This window comes from Schistocerca nitens, chromosome 1 (assembly GCF_023898315.1).
Source record: "Schistocerca nitens isolate TAMUIC-IGC-003100 chromosome 1, iqSchNite1.1, whole genome shotgun sequence".
Taxonomy (NCBI): domain Eukaryota; kingdom Metazoa; phylum Arthropoda; class Insecta; order Orthoptera; family Acrididae; genus Schistocerca; species Schistocerca nitens.
Window position 1 is genome coordinate 716,064,282 of NC_064614.1, and position 25,423 is coordinate 716,089,704.

General features: G+C 41.8%; 1 protein-coding gene across 1 annotated transcript in view; it reads right to left on the minus strand.

Moving 5' to 3' along the window:
* LOC126236869 (uncharacterized) overlaps positions 1 to 20,691 on the minus strand; it is a 117,108-nt gene extending 96,417 nt beyond the window's left edge. The window contains exons 1-2 of the mRNA XM_049946493.1: positions 20,592 to 20,691; positions 3,320 to 3,846 (exon numbers count right to left, since the gene is read on the minus strand). Coding sequence (XP_049802450.1) covers positions 3,320 to 3,846; positions 20,592 to 20,690 — 626 coding nt within the window. The 5' untranslated portion in view covers position 20,691. The remainder of the gene's footprint in view (positions 1 to 3,319; positions 3,847 to 20,591) is intronic.
* Between the last annotated feature and the right edge of the window lie 4,732 nt (positions 20,692 to 25,423).

The window sequence follows — 25,423 nt, forward strand, 5'->3', positions numbered from 1 at the left end:
CTCACACACTATCGTGACAGGCGGCGCTGATGTTCGCGCCGGTTTCCGCCAAGAGGTTGCATAGGCATCCTGCGATACTTACAGAAGGCCCGTGGCAGGCCGGATGTGCGAGGGCGTCGTCTTGTTGCCCTCAGGCAAAAGTCGAATTGTGGCTGGCACTGAGGCACTTAAGTCGAGCTAGGAACTCAGTGCTGGTGGCAGCAGACGTGGATGGCATGTTGGTGGGGTTGTAGCACTAAGATCCATGAGGAACGTAATGCTGTGGCAGCAGGTGCGTCCTGGTCTTGACCCAGGGCCGCAGCTGGTGATGGCCAGTCGTCTCATTGTCCGGCATTGCCCTTGGCGTTGTGGTGACGGTGCTGAATTTGGGTCATGAGAAAATGTCATCTGCCTCAAAATCCAGACGTACGTATATCGCTCTAAGCCACTTTCGTATCACTAATACCTTGTTCCTAGTTATGTCACCCATGACAAGAGACTTGCCGTGGTGTCATGACGTCGACCCACCTGCTATGGTCATCAGCGTGGTGTGGTGCAGTTTAACGCAGAGCGCGGCTAGCCTCATCTCGCAAACCTGTTAATCCGACCCAAGTGTCACCACGCATAGAACAGCTACCAGCCCGCAGCTGTTAATGCATTACTTCATGTTGGCTTTCTCTCTCCTTCTCATTATTTTAGCTAAAATCTGGGTAGCAGAATTACAGAAGAAACATGACTTGGCCTAAAAACCTAGAATCTTCAATCTTAGTAACACTCGCGTGTTGAGTGAACCAACCTGTGACAGATCCACCATCGCGCCTCTAGATTTCTTCGAGATCTACCTCTAGTCTTGTTTGGTGGGAATCCCAAACATTGGTGCAGTATTCAAGAGTGGGTTGCACTAATGTTTTACATATGGTGTCCTTTATAGATGAGCTGCAGTTTCCCAGCGTTCTCCCAATAAAATTAAGTCAATCATTATCCTTCTCTACGTCATTCTACCCGTACTCACTCTGTTTCGTACCATTACGCCTCGACACTTAATTGAGGTTTCGAGCAGTATGCTACTAATACTTTATTCCAACATTATAGGATTGTTTTTCTCCTCTTCTGCACCGGCTTACTCTTTCTTTTTTAAAACTTAGATCAAGGTGCCATTCATCACATTTCATAGAAATTCTATCTAAGTCATCCTGTATCTTCGCACAGTCATTTAACGACAACACTTTTCCATACAGTGCTGCATCATCAGCAGATTGTTGCAGTTTGCTGCTCATCATGTCAGTCAGGTATTACCAAAGCTGTTTGTTAAAAACATTTCTTCTACGACGTCCAGTACTGGCAATATTTTAGAAGAAATGATTAATGTCTGGTCCACATTAGCTCGTCATTTCCTTTACAAAATCAGCTGACATGAAAGTATGCTCTATTTGCTTCCAAGTAATTCTGCTTGGATTGCTGTTTTTAAATCGCACTCTCAGCTAAAATAATTTATCGCTTGTATTAATGTTTTCTTTTCAACCGTTTTTGTAGGGGAGCTAGAGCGGTCATTGCAGTCATGCCTGAAGCTGGGGCACTAGTTATGACCCTTATATTGGTAACATAATTTTGTAGGGGATCCTTAGTTATACCCCTTAATGAGGTGCTTCAGACAAACCAAAATATAAAGCAAACTTACGGTTGTGCTTCACATCATTAGGGTTTGGAGCTATTAAATTACTTTCCATAAAGTCTTCCTCCTTATAAGAAAGGTAGTCGATCGCTGTTTTATTAACTCAAGATTACCTGTTTCAGGCACTGTTCTCCATCTTCAGACCATACTCATCGTTATACTGCGATCCGTCTTAAAGTAACACAACCAGTTTCACTGTGACACAATCAAGAGCCAAAACATTATGACCACTGCCCACCCCGAGATGAAATGCTGCTTGTTGGCGCTGCAGGCGCTTGATACGATATGGAAAGTACGTAAGCGCAGTCGAGACGAATGAGGAATCGTTCTATTGACGATGCCGGGTGGTAAATTGGGAAATATAGGGACAGGAGTGGCAAAGGTCGGATTTTTATCGCCTGGCAATTGGGAATGAGCAGCTCAGAAACGACGAAGCCAATTGGCCTCTCGGGCGCTACTGTCGTGAGCATCTATGCAAAGTGGTTGAAGCATGGTAAGATGACGAGTTACTAACAAGGTGTCAGACGTCCACGTGCCGTGACAGAACGTGGAGGGTGGAGGCTTAACTGCAGTGTAGAAGCCAGCCGAAGTGGCCGTGCGGTTCTAGGCGCTGCAGTCTGGAACCGCGAGACCACTACGGTCGCAGGTTCGAATCCTGCCTCGGGCATGGATGTGTGTGATGTCCTTAGGTTAGTTAGGTTTAACTAGTTCTAAGTTCCAGGGGACTAATGACCTCAGAAGTTGAGTCCCATAGTGCTCAGAGCGATTTGAACCATTTTTTTGCAGTGTAGAACGGGATAGGCGACGATCTGTGGCAGATCTGATGGCAAGGTACGACGCTGGTGCAGGTGAGAGTGTTTCCGAGCTCTTCGTTCAGCGCATATTGTTAAAGAGTGGGTTCTGCAGCAGATGTCCCCTAAATGCTCACTTACTGACGCAAGTACATCGTCAATTACAACTGCAGTGTTCACAGACATCGAGGCTGGACTGTGGGTCAATGGATGTATGTCGCCTGATCCAATGAATGGCTTTTCGTGTTACATCAGGTGATGGTTGCGTCCGGATACCATCATCGAGACGAACGGTTGCTCGAAACATTCACTGTCACATGGACGCAGGCCTTTGGCGGTAGTATTATACAGTTCACTAGGGCTTCCAAGGGACATAGGTTCGTAACCAATCACCACAGCTGTGGACTATATCATCATTATTGCAAACGACTTGCATCCTTTCATGCTTCCCTGAAGATGATGGTATTTCCCTGTAGAAAAACAGTCGGTGTGAAAAACTCAGATTCTTCCTAAAGTGGTTTGAGGAGCATGATGGTGAACTCACGTTAAGCTCTTAGTCACAAATTCGCCTAATCTGAATCCGGAGGAACACATGTGGGACGCTAACGAACGACAGATCCGCGTCCACTAGTCAGAGGCCCATAATTAACGGGAACTGCATAACCTCTGCGTAGACGTCTGCTGCCACATACCTCCGGAGAACTACCAAGGAGTTGTCGATTCCGTGTCCCACAGATTAGCTGCTGTATTGCGTTCCAAAGATGGATCAAAGCGCCAGTTACCAGTTGGTCGTAATCTTTGGGCTCAACAGTGTATATACTCAATTTAGTATTATGATGTATATCTGAAATGTTGATTGATGTTTCATATAACTTACTCGATCATATATTGATGATGCCGTATGTTCACTACTAGCTGCTGGTACATCTCATCATCAGGATCGATGATGATGTCTCCAGACGGGTGACGCTGAACCGAGGCCGACGACTGCACGCCATCTGAGATGTCTCGTCTTCCGAACACGTTCTGCGTGCTGGTTCGCCGATCAGCGGTGAAAACATAGGATGCTACTGCGTCCTCCTCAACTTCACCACCAGCTGATGTACCAGTGGCCTTGCGGACATCAGAAATGTTTTCATTCAGGACATCCAATTCAGCAGCGATCATCAGCATGAGATTGATGAAGAACAGATTCACGCCAGTGGTCGTGCTGGTTGTCACCAGGTGGCTACAAACTTGCGTGATGTACATCACCTCGTATCCTGGAGACACCTGGAGGGCTGGTGGCAGCCACACAGGGAAGGGCGTCTTCCCACATGGCAGAGACGAGTTGGCCGAGTAGAAGACGCACGACAGTACGGGGGCCAGGCCCCACCCCACGACTGGAAACACACCTGCCACCACCTGCAGAGGATCGGAGCTAAACAGCTGCATTGAACTACAGGTAACACGAACCAGCCTTAAAACTGCTGTCACACAATTGCTCACAAATAAGTGTTCTATAATCAATTAGTAAACCCGATTTTTAAAATTACTCTAATTTGTTTTCTTTCACATACGAACATTTCACAAACTAAGGTGTAGTATTTTAAAGAATTAAGTAGCTGAAGCACAAATACTAAACCGAAATTTCAGTCAAGTTCTATATTTTTATAGTAATTATTGCTTATTTTTATAGGAACATCGTAAAAATACAACTATACACAGTACTCTTGCCAGCATTGTCAGTAGTCTGTTACACTTAATTTTCGAAATTTCGCGTTTCTGATTTCGTCACTGAACGTTCGTCCCTCTTAACACGCAACAAGAGTCAGCCATCGCACTTTTATTCCATCTTCCCTGGTACATCCTCTGCAAGTACTGATGATGTATTTTTCGGCCAATGCTCAGAAATTTGTGGAGAAAACCACAATTTATACCAATTGTAATTGAATGAACTTCAGTAAATTTATTTATCAAGTAATTATCTAAGATAATCTAAGCCCGTCCTTCCCTATAATTTCCCAGATTGTTTTGTAATTCCTTTGTTTTATTTTTGATTCTCTAGACAGTTTTCGGTGAAGAATAGAAAGCAGTCTATGCACACTATTCTCTAACGTTCATTGTACACTCAAATTGGCGATCCTTAATCAATCTGAAAATCTGACGAACAACAAAAATGACAGCTTTCAGTTTTTCTTAACTGAAGAAGGGAAATTTCACAGAAACTTACGCAGAGTCTGTTACTGTGAACATTTCCGTGATAGGCTTGTTCTTTTCAGAATCGTCAGCAAACCAAAACCGACAACGATAGTTCAGGTATACATACCGACTCCGCAAGCAGAAGATGAAGAGGCAGAGAAAGTATATAGGGATATGAAAGGGTAATACAGTACGTAAATGCAGATAGAAATCTAATAGCCATGGGGGATTGGAATGCAGTTGTAGCGGAAGGCGTAGAAGAAAAGGTTACAGGAGGATATAGGCTTGGGATAAGGAATAAGAGAGGAGTACGACTAATTGAATTTTGTAATAAATTTCAGCTAGTAATAGCGAATATTCTGTTGAACAATTACAAGAGGAGGTGGTATACATGGAAAAGGCCAGGTGAAACGGAAAGATTTCAATTAGATAACATCATGATCAGACAGATACCGAAATCAGATAATGGATTCTAAGGCGTGCGCAGGAGCAGATATAGACTCAAATCACAATGTAGCAGTGATGAAGCGTAGGCTGATGTTTGAGAGATTAGTCAAGAAGAATCAATACGCAAAGAAATTGGATACGGAAGTACTAAGGAATGACGAGATGCGCTTGAAGTTCTCTAAGGCAATAGACACAGCAGCAAGGCATAGCTCAGTAAGCAGTACATTTAAAGAGGAATGGACATCTCTGAAACGGAAAATTACAGAAGTTCGAAAGAAAAACATAGGCACTGTTGAATCCTGCCTAGTCGTCGAATTGTGGGGTGTCTACCTACACTCTCGGATCGCTAGATAACATTCAAGCAAATAGTATGAATGAATTTTTATTACGAAAAGGAAAAAAAAAAAAAAACAGTACTTAACGATGTGTTAAACAGATGTGCCGTAAGCAATGGGCAACAGACAAAATAAATGAGTTGACGCTTGTGTCTTAGTTGCCAGTCTTGATGCTGATGTTGAGCTGGGCCGCGACATGTCCTGCGTGGCGCTTATGTCATCTTCGTATAGAGGCCGCTGCTGTCGCGTTGTCTTCCTGGAGAGGGGTCGGTCAGCATGCAATTGGCTGACGCCTTGTCAAATTCAAATGGTTCAAATGGCTCTGAGCACTATGGGACTTAACATCTATGGTCATCAGTCCCCTAGAACTTAGAACTACTTAAACCGAACTAACCTAAGGACATCACACACAACACCCAGCCATCGACGCCTTGTCGCAGCCATTTCTGCTCTCCAATCCCCGCCTGGCGTGACGGCGCTTGACTTTACGCCGTAACATTCCTCCTCCCTCCCCCCACCCCCACCTCAAAGCGACGGGCCGTCGTCATATAGGGAGCTCGACAACGCTGAGGAGGCAGGAGAGTGGATACTGCGATGGACTAGAAGCTTGAGCTGCAGGGGACGGCAGACCTTCAGTCGTACTCCGCCATCTGGCAGAAACGTCCCCCCGGAAAACGACCAGAAGGGTACGATTTCAACCCCTGAGGCCCATAACAAGATATAGAATGCGTTGGCTGCTGTGGCGTGAGGGGGTCCTACTCCATTGGTAGGAAGAGAGGAAGCGGAGGAGGTAAATGCTCCGTCTCCATGGGGTCGTCCCATGATGTCGTGATAAAACCCTCTGCGGATGCTGTGGCCGAGCCGGCCTCGGGATCCGTGAATCTGTGGGAAGTGATATAGAAGAATCACTGTGCACTTGACAGTGGTGAATGTGACCGTGATGTCGGTGCTGCAATCCGTTTGGGCCTGAAATGAGACACGTACATGAGCCAAATCGACGAAGAATCTCACCTCTCGCCCACCCTCTGCTGCCGCTAAAACCCCTGAAAAACACAATATAATGGGGCGCGAAGCGATACTTCCGGTCTTCCTTCAAAGCCGCATGTTGAGGATGGTGGAGCAGTGTCCGATGGCGGAGGCCGTGAAGCAATTCTGCCGGCGAAGGTCCATCTCGTAAATGCGAGCGATGTTGTTGTTGTGATCTTCAGTTCTGAGACTGGTTTGATGCAGTTCTCCATGCTACTCTATCCTGTGCAAGCTTCTTCATCGCCCAGTACCTACTGCAACCTACATCCTTCTGAATCTGCTTGGTGTATTCATCTCTTGGTCTCCCTCTACGATTTTTACCCTCCAGGCTGCCCTCCAAAACTAAATTGGTGATCCCTTGATGCCTCAGAACATGTCCTACCAACTGATCCCTTCTTCTAGTCAAGTTGTGCCCCAAACTTCTCTTCTCCCCAAGCCGGCCGTGGTGGTCTCGCGACTGCTACGGTCGCAGGTTCGAATCCTTCCTCGGGCATGGATGTGTGTGATGTCCTTAGGTTAGTTAGGTTTAAGTAGTTCTAAGTTCTAGGGGACTGATGACCACAGCTGTTAAGTCCCATAGTGATCAGAGCCATTTGAACCATTTTTTTCTTCTCCCCAATCCTATTCAACACCTCCTCATTAGTTATGTGATCTACCCATCTAATCTTCAGCATTCTTCTGTACCACCACATTTCGAAAGTTTCTATTCTCTTCTTGTCTAAACTATTTATCGTCAATGATTCACTTCCATACATTACTACACTCCATACAAATACTTTGAGAAACGACTTCCTGACACTTAAATCTATACTCGATGTTAACAAATTTCTCTTCTTCAGAAACGCTTTCCTTGCCATTGCCAGTCTACATTTTGTATCCTCTCTACTTCGACCATCATCAGTTATTTTGCTCCCCAAATAGCAAAACTCCTTTACTACTGCGAGCGATAGGAGGCGAGAAATTGTTGCAATGCTTGATCTCTGATGCGTAAAGTGTGAAGTTTGGCCATCTGCTGCTTGAAGGTTCTGGCAAAACGTTGCGCTCTGCCTTTTGTCTATGGATGGAACAGTGCACTAGTTAGATGCTGTATGCCATTGCGTACACAGAATGATTCGAATTCATTTGACGGCAAATGAGGGCCGTTGTGCGACACTGACTTAAGACAAACCGTAGAGGTAAAAAGTTGAGAACAACGCCTGAATTGTACTACATGACTTTGTCGAGTTCATTGACACAGCAAAGGAAACTTTCTATAAGAGTCTACCAAAGTCAACCAACGAGTTCCAAGAAGGTCCCGGAAAGTCTATATGTGCATACGTCGCCATGGTGATTGCGACTTCGACCAAGGAGAGAATTTTTGTGGCAGAGCGGAAAGATTTTCGGCACATGCCTGACACTGCGACGCCATCTGTTCCGTTTGGGTGTCCACCTTGCCAAGCCCCCCATGAACCATGGACCTAGCCGTTGGTGGGGAGGCTTGCGTGCCACAGCGATACAGATAGCTGTGCCGTAGATGAAACCACAATGGAGGGGTATCTGGTGAGAGGACAGACAAACGTGTGGTTCCTGAACAGGGGCATCAGCCTTTCCAGCAGTTGCAAGGCCAACAGTCAGGATGATTGACTAATGTGAAGTTGTAACACTAACCAAAACGGCCTTGCTGCGCTTGTACTGCGAATGCCTGAAAGCAAGGGGAAACTACATTCATAATTTTTCCCGAGAGCATGCATCCTCTTGGGTAAAATATTCCGGAGGTAAAATAGTCCCCCATTCGGAACTCCGGGTGGGGACAAGTCATGAGGACGTCGTTACAAGGGGGAAAAAACTGGCGTTCTACATATTGGAGTGTGAAATGTCAAATCCCTTAACTGGGTAGGTAGGTTAGAAAATTTAAAAAGGGAAATGGATAGTTTAAAGTTAGATATAGTGGGAATTAGTGAAGTTCGGTGGCAGGAGGAACAAGACTTTTATGTTCGTCTTATATCCTCCTTTCAAGACACTGTCCAGTCCGTTCAACTGCTCTTCCAGGTCCTTTGTTGTCTCCGACAGAATTACAATGTCATCGATAAACTTTAGTGATTGCTCAATACAAAGATTGAATAACATTGCGGATTGCCTATAACCCTTTCTCACTCAATCCCAACCACTGCTTCCCTTTCATGCCCCTCGACTCTTATAACTGCCATCTGGTTTCTGTACAAATTGTAAATAGCCTTGCGTTCCCTGTATTTTACCCCTGCGATCTTCAGAATTTGAAAGAGAGTATTCCAGTCCACATTGTCAAAAGCTTTCTGTAAGTCTATAAATGCTATAAACGTAGGTTTGCCTTTCTTTACTATGTCTTCTAAGGTAAGTCGTAGGGTCAGTGTGCCAACATTTATACGGAATCCAAATTTATCTTCCCCGAAGTCGGCTTCTACCAGTTTTTCCATTCGTCTGTAAAGAATACGTTTTAGCATTTTGCAGCCGTGACTTATTAAACTGGTAGTTCGGTAATTTTCACATCTGTCAACACCTGCTTTCTTTGGGATTGGAATTATTATATTCTCTTTGAAGTATGAGGGTATTTCGTCTGCCTCATACATCTTGCTCACCAGATCGTAGAGTTTTGTCAGGGCTGGCTCTCCCAAGGCTATCAGTATTTCTAATGGAATGCTGTCTACTCCAGGGCTCTTTTTTTCGACTTAGGTCTTTCAGTGTTCTATCAGACTCTTCACGCAGTATAATATCTCCCATTTTATCTTCATCTACATCCTCTCCCATTTCCATAATTTCGTACTCCAGTACACGCCATCTTTAATAAGGATGGCGATTACATAACTGTCTGTTCATCAATCTTGTTATTGTGTATTGTACTGTAATGTAAGCTACTGTACATTGTACTAACAAAAAAAATCATGGCACAAACTTATTAACCGACCCAGTTCGTCCCTATCGACTCGTGCTCGGGTTGTGTTCAGTTCTACTGAAGTCTGGGTTCACCTCATGGTCCACACACTTTCGACTATTTAGAAGAGCAGACGTTGCCCCTGCTGATTGTGAACGTCTCTGTTTTCAACAATAGTATTTTTACAGTTGAAAACAGTGCATGGAAAGGCAATGCATAACGTGAAAGTACTACTAACAATGACGATGAGATTTTTCTTTACGCAGCGTCTCACCGTATGTTATCAACTACTAGGTACACGTTGGCCACGTATAAAATTGGTGTACTGAACGATTTTCGTTAGTGACAGAATAGGAAGTGGCCATAGAATCGTCGAGGGATCTTATTACAGGTTACAAGTGACGAGTAATGGTGCCTGTATCTGCGCTTAAAGAACAGGAAAGATTGACTCAGCCCAGTGGATCGGAAGCCGTACTACTAGTACAAGAGTTAAAATGTGAGTCGATTTTTCATTCCTTGTGATGATGAATTTGACAGTTTCTAAACGACTCCTGCGTAAAACTTGTCTGTGCCAACGGACATACGAAAACATTACATTGAAGGGCGTCTGCTTTTACACGAACACTTATTCTCACGAACGCATATTAGCGTGAGCTACGATAGTCCCTTGTCAGCTTCGAAATTCTATAATCATCTACCTGCTGAAACAGCACATCTGGTGGTGGAAGATATGACTTATCGGGTCAGCTTTTATTGGGGCCGGACATGTAGAAATCCATTCTGGCTACTGTCATGATAGGACGTGTCAATTTTCGTTGTCGTATCGATGCTTTGTCTTACGATACTGATACGGGCCCATTGAATCAACTTCATTCTGTATAGATTGTTCGTAGCTTTGCACATTTGTGTCGCATTTACGTGAAGGTCAATTAAGTAAACTTTCGTGTCATAGATTTCTGTCTGCGATACATTTTGTAATCGTATCTGCCGTGGGAAATGATAGGTTTCTGTTAGCGCTTTCAGTGAGTTTAGAATATGGGCGGATCGATTTCCACTTTTATATTGTCATTCAAAGTTTCAGGTGAATTATGACGACAGTCTTCAACTCCATACAGTAGAAATATCTCTGGAGTAAGCATTAAGATGAGCAGAATTTATTTTGTGTTGGCAATATACATTGGCACAGTGGTCACGTGATCTAGGGATGACGTGGGTTTGTCTGTAATGCGTCCTATGTATTTAGAAAGTCATTATATCGCTAGAATAGAGAGATTCCCTTTGTAGACGCTGAAAAGTTACTTTTTTTAATAATTAATAGACTATGCCCCAGTGTTTTAATTAAGGCTAAAATACATTTACTGTGTAAATAAATCTGTAAAGTAAAGAGAAAAGATCACGATTTAATGTAAGGAATGTATTTTTTTGCCGTTCCGATAAAGAATATTCCAGAGAAATGTTTATGTATCGCAACTGTAAAGCAAGTTGAAGGGAGACGCCGTAATTTCTTTTAGGAGTATATAAAAGCAGGAGCTGTGAGCTCTCTCTCTTTCTCTCTCTCTCTCTCTAGTTTGTTCGCATTATACAGGATGGAGCAGAGGAAACGCATGGTTTTTGAACCGCTAGTACGCGGTGACGAGAGGGGGTATTGACTTTGAATGAATCTTGGCAGACTGCCCATACAATGCTGTTTCAGTCGCTATGGAGCGTTGGAACGTAGAGCATCGTGTGTTCGTTGTCGAGCACTACTTTAGACACAGTGATTCCGTAGTCACAGTGCAACGTCTTTTCTGTCAAAGTTTTATAGTTGGACGTCGAGGTGCAGTGCCTCGTCGAAATACTGTACTCCGATGGGTTGCAGCATTTAGTACAGGATCTGTGATGAAAAAGAAACCGCCTGGTCTTGCCCGTTCAGTTCGTACTCCAGAAAATGTAGACCGAGTGAGAACGGCAGTTCTTGCTAGTCCAAAACGATCGGCTAGACGACAGGCTGTAGCGCTGGGTGTCATGTCGTTCGCGTCACCACATCTTACACAATGATCTTAAGCTTCACCCGTCAAAGATAATGATCGTCCAGCAGCTTAGTGAAGGGGATTTTGTCCAGAGCAGAGAGTTTTGTCGCGTAATTGACGAAATTTTTACGGTGGATGCAGATGCTACAGTCTTCATGAGTGATGAAGCACATTTTCACGTAGACGGTTACATCAATGTTCAAAATTGTCGGTACTGGGAGCCGGGGAACCCACATCTATAACACTGAAGACCTCTCCACAGTTTAAAAGTAACAGTGTGGTGTTGCATTTCAAAGATGGGGATTGTTGGACGCCGGCCGCTGTGGTCAAGGGGTTCTAGGCGCTTCAGTCCGAAACCGCGCGACTGCTACGCTCGCAGGCTCGAATTCTGCCTCGGGCATGGATGTGTGTGATGTCCTTAGGTTAGTTAGGTTTAAGTAGTTCTAAGTCTAGGGGACTGAGAACCTCAGATGTTAAGTCCCATGGTGCTTAGAGCCATTTGAACAATTTTTTTGATTGTTGGACCCTATATTTTTGAAGAGGAAGGAACTGCAATTACTGTGTTATCGGCGCGCTACGTTAAAATGTTAAACAACTTTCTTCGTCCAGAACTTGAATGGCGTCAAGTGAACATGAGAGAAACATGGTTTCAGTAGGACGGTGCCACAGCCCGCACGGCGAGAGCATCCATGGAAGTGGTTTCACAAATGTTCCCACGGCATGTTATTTCGAGATATGGTGATATTTACTGGCCCCCTCGCTCACCCGATCTGTCGATATGTGTCTTCTTTTTGTGGGGATATTTAAAATCAAAAGTCTACATGAACAAGCCTCGCACAATCGATGACCTGAAGAATTCCATTCGGCAGGAAATTGTAGCTATGCCGAGTCAAATGTTGGAGAGAGCCATGCGTAACTTTCGGGATAGGATCCAGATTTGTATCCAGCAAGAAGGACGTCATATCCAAGACATTGTACATACATTTCAAAACTGCATTATGAAATGTATCACTTTCTATTATTTTCATCAAACCGTGTCCCAATCATTCAGTAATGCAAACCTACGTTTCCTCTGCTCCACCCTGTATAAAAGCAGGCGCTGTGAGCTCTCTCTCGTTTGTTTTCGATGGCTGTTTCACAAAATGTAATAGTCGCTCTCGTATCTGTAACTTTGATTAAATAGTTACGCTAATTTAATTACAATTGCCGCGTTTAAATTAACAATCTACTTCCCTTTTTCATTAACTCCCCATATCAAATTTTTATGCTGCATTTTAGAACTTTTTCATGCTGCAGCGAAGGAGAGTTTCCGGCGAATTGTTTGGTGGCCGCAGCCGAACGCTACTAGTGTTAAATCGGCTATTATTTTACCAAAATTTTATTTCAGCGTCCCTAAGACCGTTTTACCGGTCTTTTCTATCAGTATCAGGGCAATGTAATTACGCACATTGGGTAATTTTGAGATCGGTCACTGGTCTCTAAACAATGCCGTTGGTCAACGTTCTTGTCGGTCTGATGGGAATCTGATGCTGGTTGGCGAAATATATAATTTCATTATCCACAAGAAAAAATTTTCTGTGCACCACTTCACCATTTCAGGAGCTTTGCCACCAGGAAAAGGGATAAATATAATATTACATTATTTTTTTAAATACCAGTAATATTAAAGCTCTGTTACCTCGACATAGGCATTTTGTAGAAACACTTTGTTTCTGATACGTGGGATAACGTGGGCTGTTAGCTTTGAAGAGCAAAATCAATGGGCGTCCCTTAATGGTGCCGTGACGTCCGCTTCTATATACACTGTCAGTCACGTCATGTCACTTCGATTCGGTTAGCCCAGTGCAAAACTGCGAAAAAGAGGTTATGACTTACCGTCCGAGATACAAAAAGTAACAGTTTAGTATCTAAATCTAGAAACTAACACCGACAAAGTTTGTTAACAGCCAAGGCAAACTTCATAACGTATTCTGTAGATTACTTTTGTTTGGTAAGGTGCCGAGAAGTAAAATATAATTTCAAAATATCGACGTTCCTTTGAGAGGGAAGATACAGACACACAAACACAAGAAATTATAGTTGTAAAGGAATAGAGAGAGCCCGTTTACCGTACCAGTTATGTTTTCCCCCCTTATGTACTAATAACGACATAACCAATGCATTGAAGCTGACCTTTTCACTTAAAATGTAACGAAAAGGAAATTGTTTCTTTTGAATTATGTTCTCATTTGTATACATTGTGGGCGTCAGCTATCTTCTGTTATTACAAAACCTAAATAATTTTTCGTTTCTGTAAGAACACCGAATGGAAAAAATATCGCCCGCATCTCGTGGTCGTGCGGTAGCGTTCTCGCTTCCCACGCCCGGGTTCCCGGGTTCGATTCCCGGCGGGGTCAGGGATTTTCTCTGCCTCGTGATGGCTGGGTGTTGTGTGCTGTCCTTAGGTTAGTTAGGTTTAAGTAGTTCTAAGTTCTAGGGGACTTATGACCACAGCAGTTGAGTCCCATAGTGCTCAGAGCCATTTGAACCATTTTTTTTGAAAAAATATCCAGCATAGAACAGTTGCATTTGCTACATAAACAAAGCATAATAAGAAAATGGAGATAACAAAGAAGCAGAAGCAAGTAATCCACTACTATAACACGAGTGACGAAGAGAAAATACGTTAATTTACGATGCTAGCAGACGATACTATCAAAACTTCCTTCCCAAGAAACCCTGACGTTCCGTGACGTAACGTGATCTGCAGTCCGTCGACGACACGATTTGTTATTAGTAGATGCATGAAGTCTACAGTGAATATTATTTCAGTTTTCTGTTCGTTAACTCAACTTGTAAAAACGGAAACCTTATAGACACTTTGTTGTCGGTCTGTCTGTCTGTCCGACTTTTAAAAACCCTTTTTCTCAGGAAAGATTAGATGTATCAATTTGAAATTTATGTCACGTAATAAGCTCTACAGTCTCTTGTCAGCAGAGAAAACTGAAGCTTCTACGTCAGTGCCATCAAAGGATGCGGCCGTTTTATATCCTGTACTGTGATGTTCGCAAACTCAGTCATCAAAATATACAAGCGTCTTGCTGTTTACCTATAATCATGAAATTTTGGAAGAAGCAGGGTTTCACAGTAAAAGGAAAGGAAAACTCGCGAAATCATTAATTTGTAAGTATATCACAAGAAAATAAATTGTCCTTAGTTATCAGGCTGTCTGTCCGTTAAGATACATTTTTCCTCATGTTGTTGTTGATGTGGTCTTCAGTCCTGAGACTGGTTTGATGCAGCTCTCCATGCTACTCTATCCTGTGCAAGCTTCTTCATCTCTCAGTACCTACTGCAACCTACATCCTTCTGAATCTGCTTAGTGTATTGATCTCTTGGTCTCCCTCTACGATTTTTACCCTCCACGCTGCCCTCCAATGCTAAATTTGTGATCCCTTGATGCCTCAAAACATGTCCTACCAACCGATCCCTTCTTCTAGTCAAGTTGTGCCACAAACTTCTCTTCTCCCCAATCCTATTCAATACCTCCTCATTAGTTACGTGATCTACCCACCTTATCTTCAGCATTCTTCTGTAGCACCACATTTCGAAAGCTTCTATTCTCTTCTTGTCCAAACTGGTTATCGTCCATGTTTCACTTCCATACATGGCTACACTCCATACAAATACTTTCAGAAACGACTTCCTGACACTTAAATCTATACTCGATGTTAACAAATTTCTCTTCTTCAGAAACACTTTCCTTGCCATTGCCAGTCTACATTTTATATCCTCTCTACTTCGACCATCATTAGTTATTTTACTCCCTAAATAGCAAAACTCCTTTACTACATTAAGTGTCTCATTTCCTAATCTAATCCCCTCAGCATCACCCGATTTAATTTGACTACATTCCATTATCCTCGTTTTGCTTTTGTTCATGTTCATCTTATATCCACCTTTCAAGACACTGTTCATTCCGTTCAACTGCTCTTCCAAGTACTTTGCTGTCTCTGACAGAATTACAATGTCATCGGCGAATCTCAAAGTTTTTACTTCTTCTCCATGAATTTTAATACCTACTCCGAATTTTTCATTTGTTTCCTTTACTGCTTGCTCAATATACAGATTGAATAACATCGGGGAGAGGCTACAACCCTGTCTCACTCCTTTCCCAACCACAGCTTCCCTTTCATGCCCCTCGACTCTTATAACTGCCATCTGGTTTCTGTACAAATTGTATATAGCCTTTCGCTCCCTGTATTTTACCTCTGCCACCTTCAGAATTTGAAAGAGATTATTCCAGTCAACATTGTCAAAAGCTTTCTCTAAGTCTACAAATGCTAGAAACGTAGGTTTGCCTTTTCTTAATCTTTCTTCTAAGATAAGTCGTAAGGTTAGTATTGCCTCACGTGTTCCAACATTTCTACGGAATCCAAACTGATCTTCCCCGACGTCCGCTTCTACCAGTTTTTCCATTCGTCTGTAAAGAATTCGCGTTAGTATTTTGCAGCTGTGACTTATTAAACTGATAGTTCGGTAATTTTCACATCTGTCAACACCTGATTTCTTTGAGATTGGAATTATTATATTCTCCTTGAAGTCTGTGGGTATTTCGCCTGTCTCATACATCTTGCTCACCAGATGGTAGAGTTCTGTCATGACTGGCTCTCCCAAGGCCATCAGTAGTTCTAATGGAATGTTGTCTACTCCCGGGGCCTTGTTTCGACTCAGGTCTTTCAGTGCTCTGTCAAACTCTTCACGCAGTATCTTATCTCCCATTTCATCTTCATCTACATCCTCTTCCATTTCCGTAATATTGTCCTCAAGTACATCGCCCTTGTATAAACCACCTATATACTCCTTCCACCTTTCTGCCTTCCCTTCTTTGCTGGGTTGCCATCTGAGCTCTTGATATTCATACAAGTGGTTCTCTTCTCTCCAAAGGTCTCTTTAATTTTCCTGTAGGCAGTATCTATCTTACCCCTAGTGAGATAAGCCTCTACATCCTTACATTTGTCCTCTAGCCATCCCTGCTTAGCCATTTTGCACTTCCTGTCGATCTAATTTTTGAGACGTTTGTATTCCTTTTTGCCTGCTTCATTTACTGCATTTTTATATTTTCTCCTTTCATCAATTAAATTCAATATTTCTTCTGTTATCCAAGGATTTCCATTAGCCCTCGTCTTTTTACCTACTTGATCCTCTGCTGCCTTCACTACTTCATCCCTCAGAGCTACCCATTCTTCTTCTACTGTATTTCTTTCCCCCATTCCTGTCAATTGTTCCCTTATGCTCTCCCTGAAACTCTGTACAACCTCTGGTTCTTTCAGTTTATCCAGGTCCCATCTCCTTAAATTCCCACCTTTTTGCAGTTTCTTCAGTTTCAATCTGCAGTTCATAACCAATAGATTGTGGTCAGAATCCACATCTGCCCCTGGAAATGTCTTACAATTTAAAACCTGGTTCCTAAATCTCTGTCTTACCATTATATAACCTATATGATACCTTTTAGTATCTCCAGGATTCTTCCAGGTATACAACCTTCTTTTATGATTCTTGAACCAAGTGTTAGCTATGATTAAGTTATGCTCTGTGCAAAATTCTACAAGGCGGCTTCCTCTTTCATTTCTTCCCCCCAATCCATATTCACCTACTATGTTTCCTTCTCTCCCTTTTCCTACTGACGAATTCCAGTCACCCATGACTATTAAATTTTCGTCTCCCTTCACTACCTGAATAATTTCTTTTATCTCGTCATACATTTCATCAATTTCTTCATCATCTGCAGAGCTAGTTGGCATATAAACTTGTACTACTGTAGTAGGCATGGGCTTTGTGTCTATCTTGGCCACAATAATGCGTTCACTATGCTGTTTGTAGTAGCTAACCCGCACTCCTATTTTTTTTATTCATTATTAAACCTACTCCTGCATTACCCCTATTTGATTTTGTATTTATTACCCTGTAATCACCTGACCAAAAGTCTTGTTCCTCCTGCCACCGAACTTCACTAATTCCCACTATATCTAAGTTTAACCTATCCATTTCCCTTTTTAAATTTTCTAACCTACCTGCCCGATTAAGGGATCTGACATTCCACGCTCCGATCCGTAGAATGCCAGTTTTCTTTCTCCTGATAACGACGTCCTCTTGAGTAGTCCCCGCCCGGAGATCCGAATGGGGGACTATTTTACCTCCGGAATATTTTACCCAAGAGGACGCCATCATCATTTAATCATACAGTAAAGCTGCATGTCCTCGGGAAAAATTACGGCTGTAGTTTCCCCTTGCTTTCAGCCGTTCGCAGTACCAGCACAGCAAGGCCGTTTTGGTTAATGTTACAATGCCAGATCAGTCAATCATCCAGACTGTTGCCCCTGCAACTACTGAAAAGGCTGCTGCCCCTCTTCAGGAACCACATGTTTGTCTGACCTTTCAACAGATACCCCTCCGTTGTGGTTGCACCTACGGTACGGCCATCTGTATCGCTGAGGCACGCAAGCCTCCCCACCTACGGCAAGGTCCATGGTTCATGGGGGAAGTTTTCTCCATAATGGGTAAATTTCTAATTTTAAATTTATATCATATACTAAGATGTGTGGTTCCTTGGCGGTATAATGGAAGTTTGCATTTAAGTCAACGCAGTAAAAAGGGACGGCCATTAACGTCAATAATATTTTGAAGCAAACTCAATCATCAAAATCTACAGGTTACCTGAAATTGGTCTATAATCATGAAAGTTGAGAAAAAGCAAGAATTCAGAGAACAATCATAGGAAAAGAAATCCCTAAATTATGAATTTTCCATTTCATCAGACGAAAAAAGTATTTTTGTCGTTTGTTATCTGACTGTCTGTCCGCCTTTCCCTTTTTCTCAGCGATGGACATGTTTAAATGTGTATCATATAATAAGGTCTACAAAATCCATTTGAAATTTGGCAAGAAGGAATGTTTTATTTTACAAGGGAAGGAAAAATCGGAAAATCGTTACTTAGTAATTATATAATACGAAAGAATATCTTATTTTTTGTCAGACTCTCTGTTCGTCTGTTAAAACCCATTTTTCTTATGAACGGATTTACGTATCAAGCTGAAATTTACGTGTACGGCTCCTTGTTGCTGTAATAAAAGTTAGCTTCTGATTCCTTGAAATCAAAAGATACAGCTTTTTATTTTATGTATTTTGACACTTGGAAACTCACTCATCAGAACCTGTAGGGTACTTCCCGTTAGTCTAGAATCCTAAAATTTGGCAAGAAGAAATGTATAAGTGAGGGAAAAATTTGAAATTATTAATTTGTTGTCATATCACATGAAAAGAAACTTTTTTCCATTTGTTATCGGACTGTCTTATCCTCAGTCTCTTAAGACCATTTTCTGCCAGGATTGAATAGAGGTATCCAGTTGAAATCTATGTCATGTACTGATGTATACGGCTCTTTGGTGGTGTAAAGAATTGAAGCTGCTAAGTCAGTGCTGTCAGAAGATACGGCCTGTGGGTCACACAAGTACACTATTTGATCAAAAGTATACGGACATCCCCCAAATACATACGTTTTTCCTATTAGGTGCACTGTGCTACCGCCTACTGGCAGCGACCTCAGTAGTCATTAGATATCGTGAGAGAGCAGAATGGGGTGCTCCGCGGAACTCATGGACTTCGAAAGTGGTCAAGTGATTGGGAGTCACATGTGTCATACGTCTGTACGCGAGATTTCCGCACTCCTAAACATCCCTAGGTCCACTGCTTCCGATGTGAAAGTGAAGTGGATACGTGAAGGGATAAGTGCAGCAGACAACCGTACAGGTCGACCTCATCTGTTGACTGACAGAGACCGTCGACAGTTGAAGAGGGCTGTAATGTGTAAATAGTAGACATCTATCCAGACCATCACACAAGAATTTGAAACTATCAGGATCCACTGCAAGTACTATGACAGTTATGCGGGAGGTGAGAAAACTTGGATTTCATGATCGAGCGGTTGCTCGTAAGCCACACATAACGCCGGTAAATGCCAAACGACGCCTCGCTCGATTAAGGAGCTTAAACATTGGGCTAATGAACTGTGGAAAAACGCTGTGTGGAGTGACGAATCACGGTACACAATGTAGCGATCCGCTGTCAGGGTGTGGGTATGGAGAATGTGCGGTTAACGTCATCTGCCAGCGTGTGTAATGCCAACAGTAAAATTCGGAGGCGGTGGTGTTATGGTATGGTCGTGTTCTTCATGGAAGGGGGTTGAACCCCTTGTTATTTTTTGTGGCACTATCAAAGCACAGCCCTTACATTGATGTTCGAAGCACCTTTTTTGCTTCCCACTGTTGAAGAGCATTTTGGGAATGGCGATTGCATCTTTCAACACGATCGAGCACATGATCATAATGCACGGCCTGTGGCAGAATGGTAACACGACAATAACATTCCTGTAATGGACTGGCCTGCACAGTGTCATGACCTGAATCCTATAGAACACCTTTGGGTTGTTTTGGATCGCCGACTTCCTGCCATGCCTCACCGACAGACTAGCTCTCCTCAGTGCAGCACTCTGTGAAGAATGGGCTGCCATTCCCCAAGAAAGCTTCCAGCACCTGATGGAATGTATGCCTGCGAGAGTGGAAGTTGTCATCAAGGGTAAGGGTGGGTCAACACCATACTGAATTCGAGCATTACCGATAGAGGGCGCCACGGAAGTAATTTTCAGCTAGGTGTCAGGATACTCTTGATCACATAGTGTAGTTAAAACCTATAAGATACTTTCTGTTGATATGGAACCATGAAATTTGGCAAGAAGCATGGTTTTACAGTACAAATCAAGGAAAAAGTTAGAAATCTTTTAATTTGTAATTATATATCACCAAAAATATATTATTTTGTTGTATTGTTACCCGATTTCAAACTCGAAATTAAAACATTCTTGAAAGTCTTGGAATCCCTGGGACCGATATCTAGTCAGTACCAATGTCGATAACAGGCAAAACTCGTCGAGTTTCTAGATTTTCAGAATGAATGTACTGTCTATATACATAACTAAGTTTATACGGAACCCTCACTGGAAGGTTTTTTTTTATCTGCTCTTTGTGACAGTCCTTTAATAATCGTAGACTGCATTTACTTACAGGTAGGTCACATTTGATATGAAGGTGCACGGCATAAAACCAGGGTCCTTGTCTGCCGTGAGGTGACAGGTTTAAATTAATTAAATGGGGGCGGGCTTTCTATATAATTACTTTTAGAATTTAGGCGGAACTGACGATTTTAGAAGACACTCATGTTTTACCTGACCTGTAAACAGAGGAAAAGCCTGGTTGCGAACCGTTGGTAGCCGTGTCGAATACGAGTGCTCGCCTCTGCGTTGCAGTGCGTTCTCTGGGCGACGGCCATCAGTCTCACCATCTGCTGCAAAGTGCCGCGCTGATGGACGAAGCATATTGCCTGAAACGAACAAAAGTTTGGTCAATGCATCACACTCGATCATTTCTGCTCGAACGTTTCTGGACTGTCACGTCCGACAGAATGTTTCCAATTAAGAACTACGTGCGCACTTGAGTTCATTGACATGTTTCAACGAGTTGCTGCCTGTTTAGTCCACAAATAAAACAAAGTGCTGTTGACAACAAAAAGATTTGTTTCCCTAACCTACAGGAGCACAGCATAAACTTTTAGGTAATTAGGTAAATGTAACGATCCAAATGTCTCATGAAACAATTTCATAAAAAAGGGTCCTTAGGAAGGCACAGTGAAAACTATTTCGCACATTACAAATGCACATATTATTCGACGGAGTCTCCTCTGAATGCACTTTGTCAAAAGTTTTTAATTTAATGCTTATGTTAATATGTTGTACTGCCATTTTCTAGCATTCGCTAAAAGCAGCTGAGCGTCCAACTGGAGAATATGAGTGGAGCGTTCATCCCTGATAATTACAACTAAACTTTTGGTCTCCCATCTAATAGAATTTAATATTGTGAATGAAAACTGGGATTAGTTTCATTTTTCTAGCCGCAAACGTATTTGCCCGTCGCAATCAAATAATACATTGCCTTTCTTTCTACCAGGCACATTATCTTAAAAAACTATTAAACGAATTATCAACGAGAGCCTGCCACGACATTATGGGAAAGAACGACTTCGATGAGTTTGGTGATACTGGGGGGACCAAACAGCGAGATCATCTGTCCCATCGGATTAGGGAGGGAACTCGGCCGTGCCCTTTCAAAGGAACCATCCCGGCATTTGCCTGAAGCGATTTAGGGAAATCACGGGAAACCTAAATCAGGATGGCTGGACGCGGGTTTGAACCATCGTCCTCCCAAATTCGAGGCGAGCGTGCTAACCGCTGTGCCACCTCGCTCGGTGTTATAACCGTGTTGTACACAGTTTCAGTTTTATGTCAGCCTGAAAGATAAGGCCTGACAAATAGCAAAAACAGGACGTAAATTTAATTAGAATAATAATAATAGTAATCTGAGCACGCAGCGACTTTTACTTTTCGCAATCAGCCAATAAAAATTCTTATTTTGTTATGGGTTACTCGTTCAATTACAAGACTTCGACCATATGTTAAAAATTAACGATTGATAGCATGCTGATATAAGGAGGAGAGTTTTTACATCCTACACAAATCACACGCAAAGTTTTAAATTTCATTCAACTTGTTTAAATTTTCGAACTATGTACCAAGATGAAACTGGCAGCAGAATATTATGTTAGAGCTGAACTGTCTTTTCTTCTCAGGTTTATTTATGGCAGCATTATCTTTAATACTATGTACGGAAAGCTTACGAAATTGTATTTCGTGATGACGTTTCAATACCGCTGACATGCGGGAAACTTCCTTCTTATTGCAATTAGGTGAACACATTATGCGAATGAAATCTTAAGAATACGATATATTTTCGTCTGCTCAAAATTGGGGCTAGAGGATTATACAGACCATGCCAAAAACTTTATCTGTTGTGATATACTGACATGTAGCAAGCTCGAGGCCTCAGTTTAGTTGAACGGTCATAATTTGATTTGACATGCAGAAAGGAACGATTTTCAGTGCCAAATAAAGCGGTAAGGGATTGACCTACGGAGCAGCCTACAGTTTACATTCAAACCTTATTTAAGTACACTTTGCGATATTTAACGCATTTTTCATGATTAAAAATAAACTTGCAAGGAAAATTCAGAAAACATACATGAGATAATGTAGAAGTCTCCTTATAGCAATATTTATTTCTGGTTCATTTAGATTTTTATAATTATTTTTTTGCTTTCAAATTGACGCATATTGGTACTACATTTTCTGTATGTGCAATGTAAAGTGTACTATACTGGAGATTGAAGTTCTTTGCGTTGTATGTGAGTAATGTAGGTAAAATACTATGTAAATTGTGTATTACGTTGAATAATTTTCTGATGACCCTTCGTATTTAAAAATATTTGTGTGTATAAATTGTTCATGTTAATCTAAACAAATAGCAACAATATAAAAACAGGTGGTGTGTAAAAGCCACTGTGCTTTCGTTTAAAACGAAAGTGGCTCTGGGGAGTGCTAAAAGTGAAAGGACGAATTGGCGAGCTACCTAGAGCAACCGAGCGGAAAGTAAGTCACACAGTCTGTAGGCAGCAGCGATTGAGGCAACACCTTTGTGGAGCAGGAAAATATTTGCCCGAAAATTCACACAGAATGCCTCGGATGGAGAATGCAAACGGCTTACGACATAGCTGCGAGTTGTTGGGATACTGTAAGTAGAACTGAACGACGCAAAGAAGAGAAATTGAGCCCACGCAGCAAGAGACTTGCAGGCCGTACTGTGGGTAGTGTAGCTACTATAACTGTTCGCCACACCCAAGCCTACAGCCATCGGATAAGAGTTTCTTATAGTAAATTTACTTTTGTACGGGGTGAACCATTAATTTAAACTATGTTTTAATAATCATTCTTGAGCTTTAAAGAAATTGGTTCACCCTGTTATTTCATCTTAATCACACACCTATATAAGGTTCTTTCCTGGTGTTTGATGAATTCGAGTATCCTATTTTACAGACTTATGAAGTGCCAAGTTAATATAAAGAAGCACCATTTACATTGTTTCTGCGTTTTCTGAACCACTGCAAAGTGTTATAGTAAAAGTTTGCTTACGTAAAATTCAATCAGAGTGTAGCTAAGTTTCTAGAATGTGGTGATTGAATATACAGAGTTAGTTCAAACAATAATAGCTTTTTAAAGTAAATTCCAGTAAGGATGTTTTCTTGAAGTGAAATGTTCAATATAAAAAGTGTGTTCTTCAGTATCTATGTAATTTAGTATTTAAATTTGTTTATTATAAAAAATGCTTTTCTGAAAGTCTCACATGGGGAATTTCCTGAAGTTATCTACTCGGCTTTTTCTCTTCTGAAAACGTAATGTATAAGGGTGTAGTAGTCAAAAAGAAATTCCAGTGTCTACACCAACATTATTTACACGGAGTAATATTTATTTGAAGAACCAAATTAAACAGTAGGAAGAAAGTAGGCAGAAACTCATACTTCTGCTTTTCAAATACTTCACTGCTTAATTGCCTAGATAGGCTGGCGACCATTAGTACACGTTCTGAACTACTAAATGAACTTGGAACTGAGTTGTCCTGGGTAAAATCCTAGGAAAAGAAATGAATAGTCTGATTTACTTATCCATTAGACCAGACATAAGGTCAAATCCTGCAAAAAGGGTAACTGTATTGATTAGCTTTTCCTAATAACAAGACTACCCTTACATAGTGTACTTTATTCAGAAACTAAGCTAAATCTTAGTAACAGGGCTATATGTGGCTTTTCTGATAACAGGACTATTTGTTCTTTTGGGGTATATTATACGTGACAACATAGAGAAAGGTTTTTGTGTTATTTAGGTCAAAGCACACTAAATTACAATAGTGGAGGCAGCGTTGTACGTGGCACCTGGTGACAGGACCTTTTACAGCAGTTAAGAATCCATAAGTAGCTAAGTACAGTTATACATTGTACAGATAGATAGGATTCTTTTGGAAGAAGTATAAAGGTCCGAGGAGCACGAATTTGTTAAAGCAGTTAGTAGAAAGGTACAGCAGTATAAATTATTATATATGTGGTTTAAGCACTTATTAAAAATGGATATGCAGTATAGAGGAGTACAGCAGGAGGGTAAGAGCGATGACACTTCTGAAAACAGTGATCAAGAGCAGGTCAGAGAGCAATCGATTTTACTGATGGGAAAGCAGGTAGAAAATATTGATTTGGGGAAAGAGACTTCTATGCTGTTAATCCCATCTCAGGTTAAGAAAAAAAGAGGAGGAAGACAAGGGGGTAGACAATAGTCAACAAAATGAACAACAACCGATTGATATGTATGCATCACTACACAGTACGCATACGCAACTGATAGCGCAAAACAAGAACACATCAAATTTCAGCGAACAAATGCTGGCTCAAAATGAAAAATTTGGAAGTCAGAATAAAATTAGTCAGGAACAGGCTAAGGTTACTAAAAATCTATCTGAAAACACTGCTAGTATGAACGAAAAACTTAAGAAACCGAGTGAACAAATGGAAAGGAATACCCAAAAGTTAGAAAAAGTGAATAATAAAATAGGTTTTCCGACAGAGAGACTGATTAACATGAAGAAAGATGTGAAAGATTTAGGTGAAACTGCAAGTCATATACAGCCGAAATTGTGGGCATTAATGACAGACATGAAACCGAAGCAGAGAAAATACAGGAACAGTTCAAGCCTATGGGAGAGTTAAGGGTTGAGGAAAGATTTTCTCCTGTTAAGAAAGCAATTACGAAGGCGAACAAAGAACAGATTTCTCAACCGAGACTAACTGTTCGAGAGCCTGAGAAAAACCTAGAAAGGAAAGTAGATTATTGCGAAGAGAAGTGTTGCAATAACATTTCCAGTATAAAAGAAAAACTTAGTGACCCAGAAAGGAAGATTACATGTAACGGCCATTATGTGGTAGACAGAATACCAATTTACAAGGTACTATAGGGCGGAGAAAAATTTGATGCTTACCGAGAACAGTGGATTACCCCCTGTAGATTTTATTAATAACTGCGAAAGGCTATTTCATGAAATTATCACACATCAGGAAAAACTAAATATTGT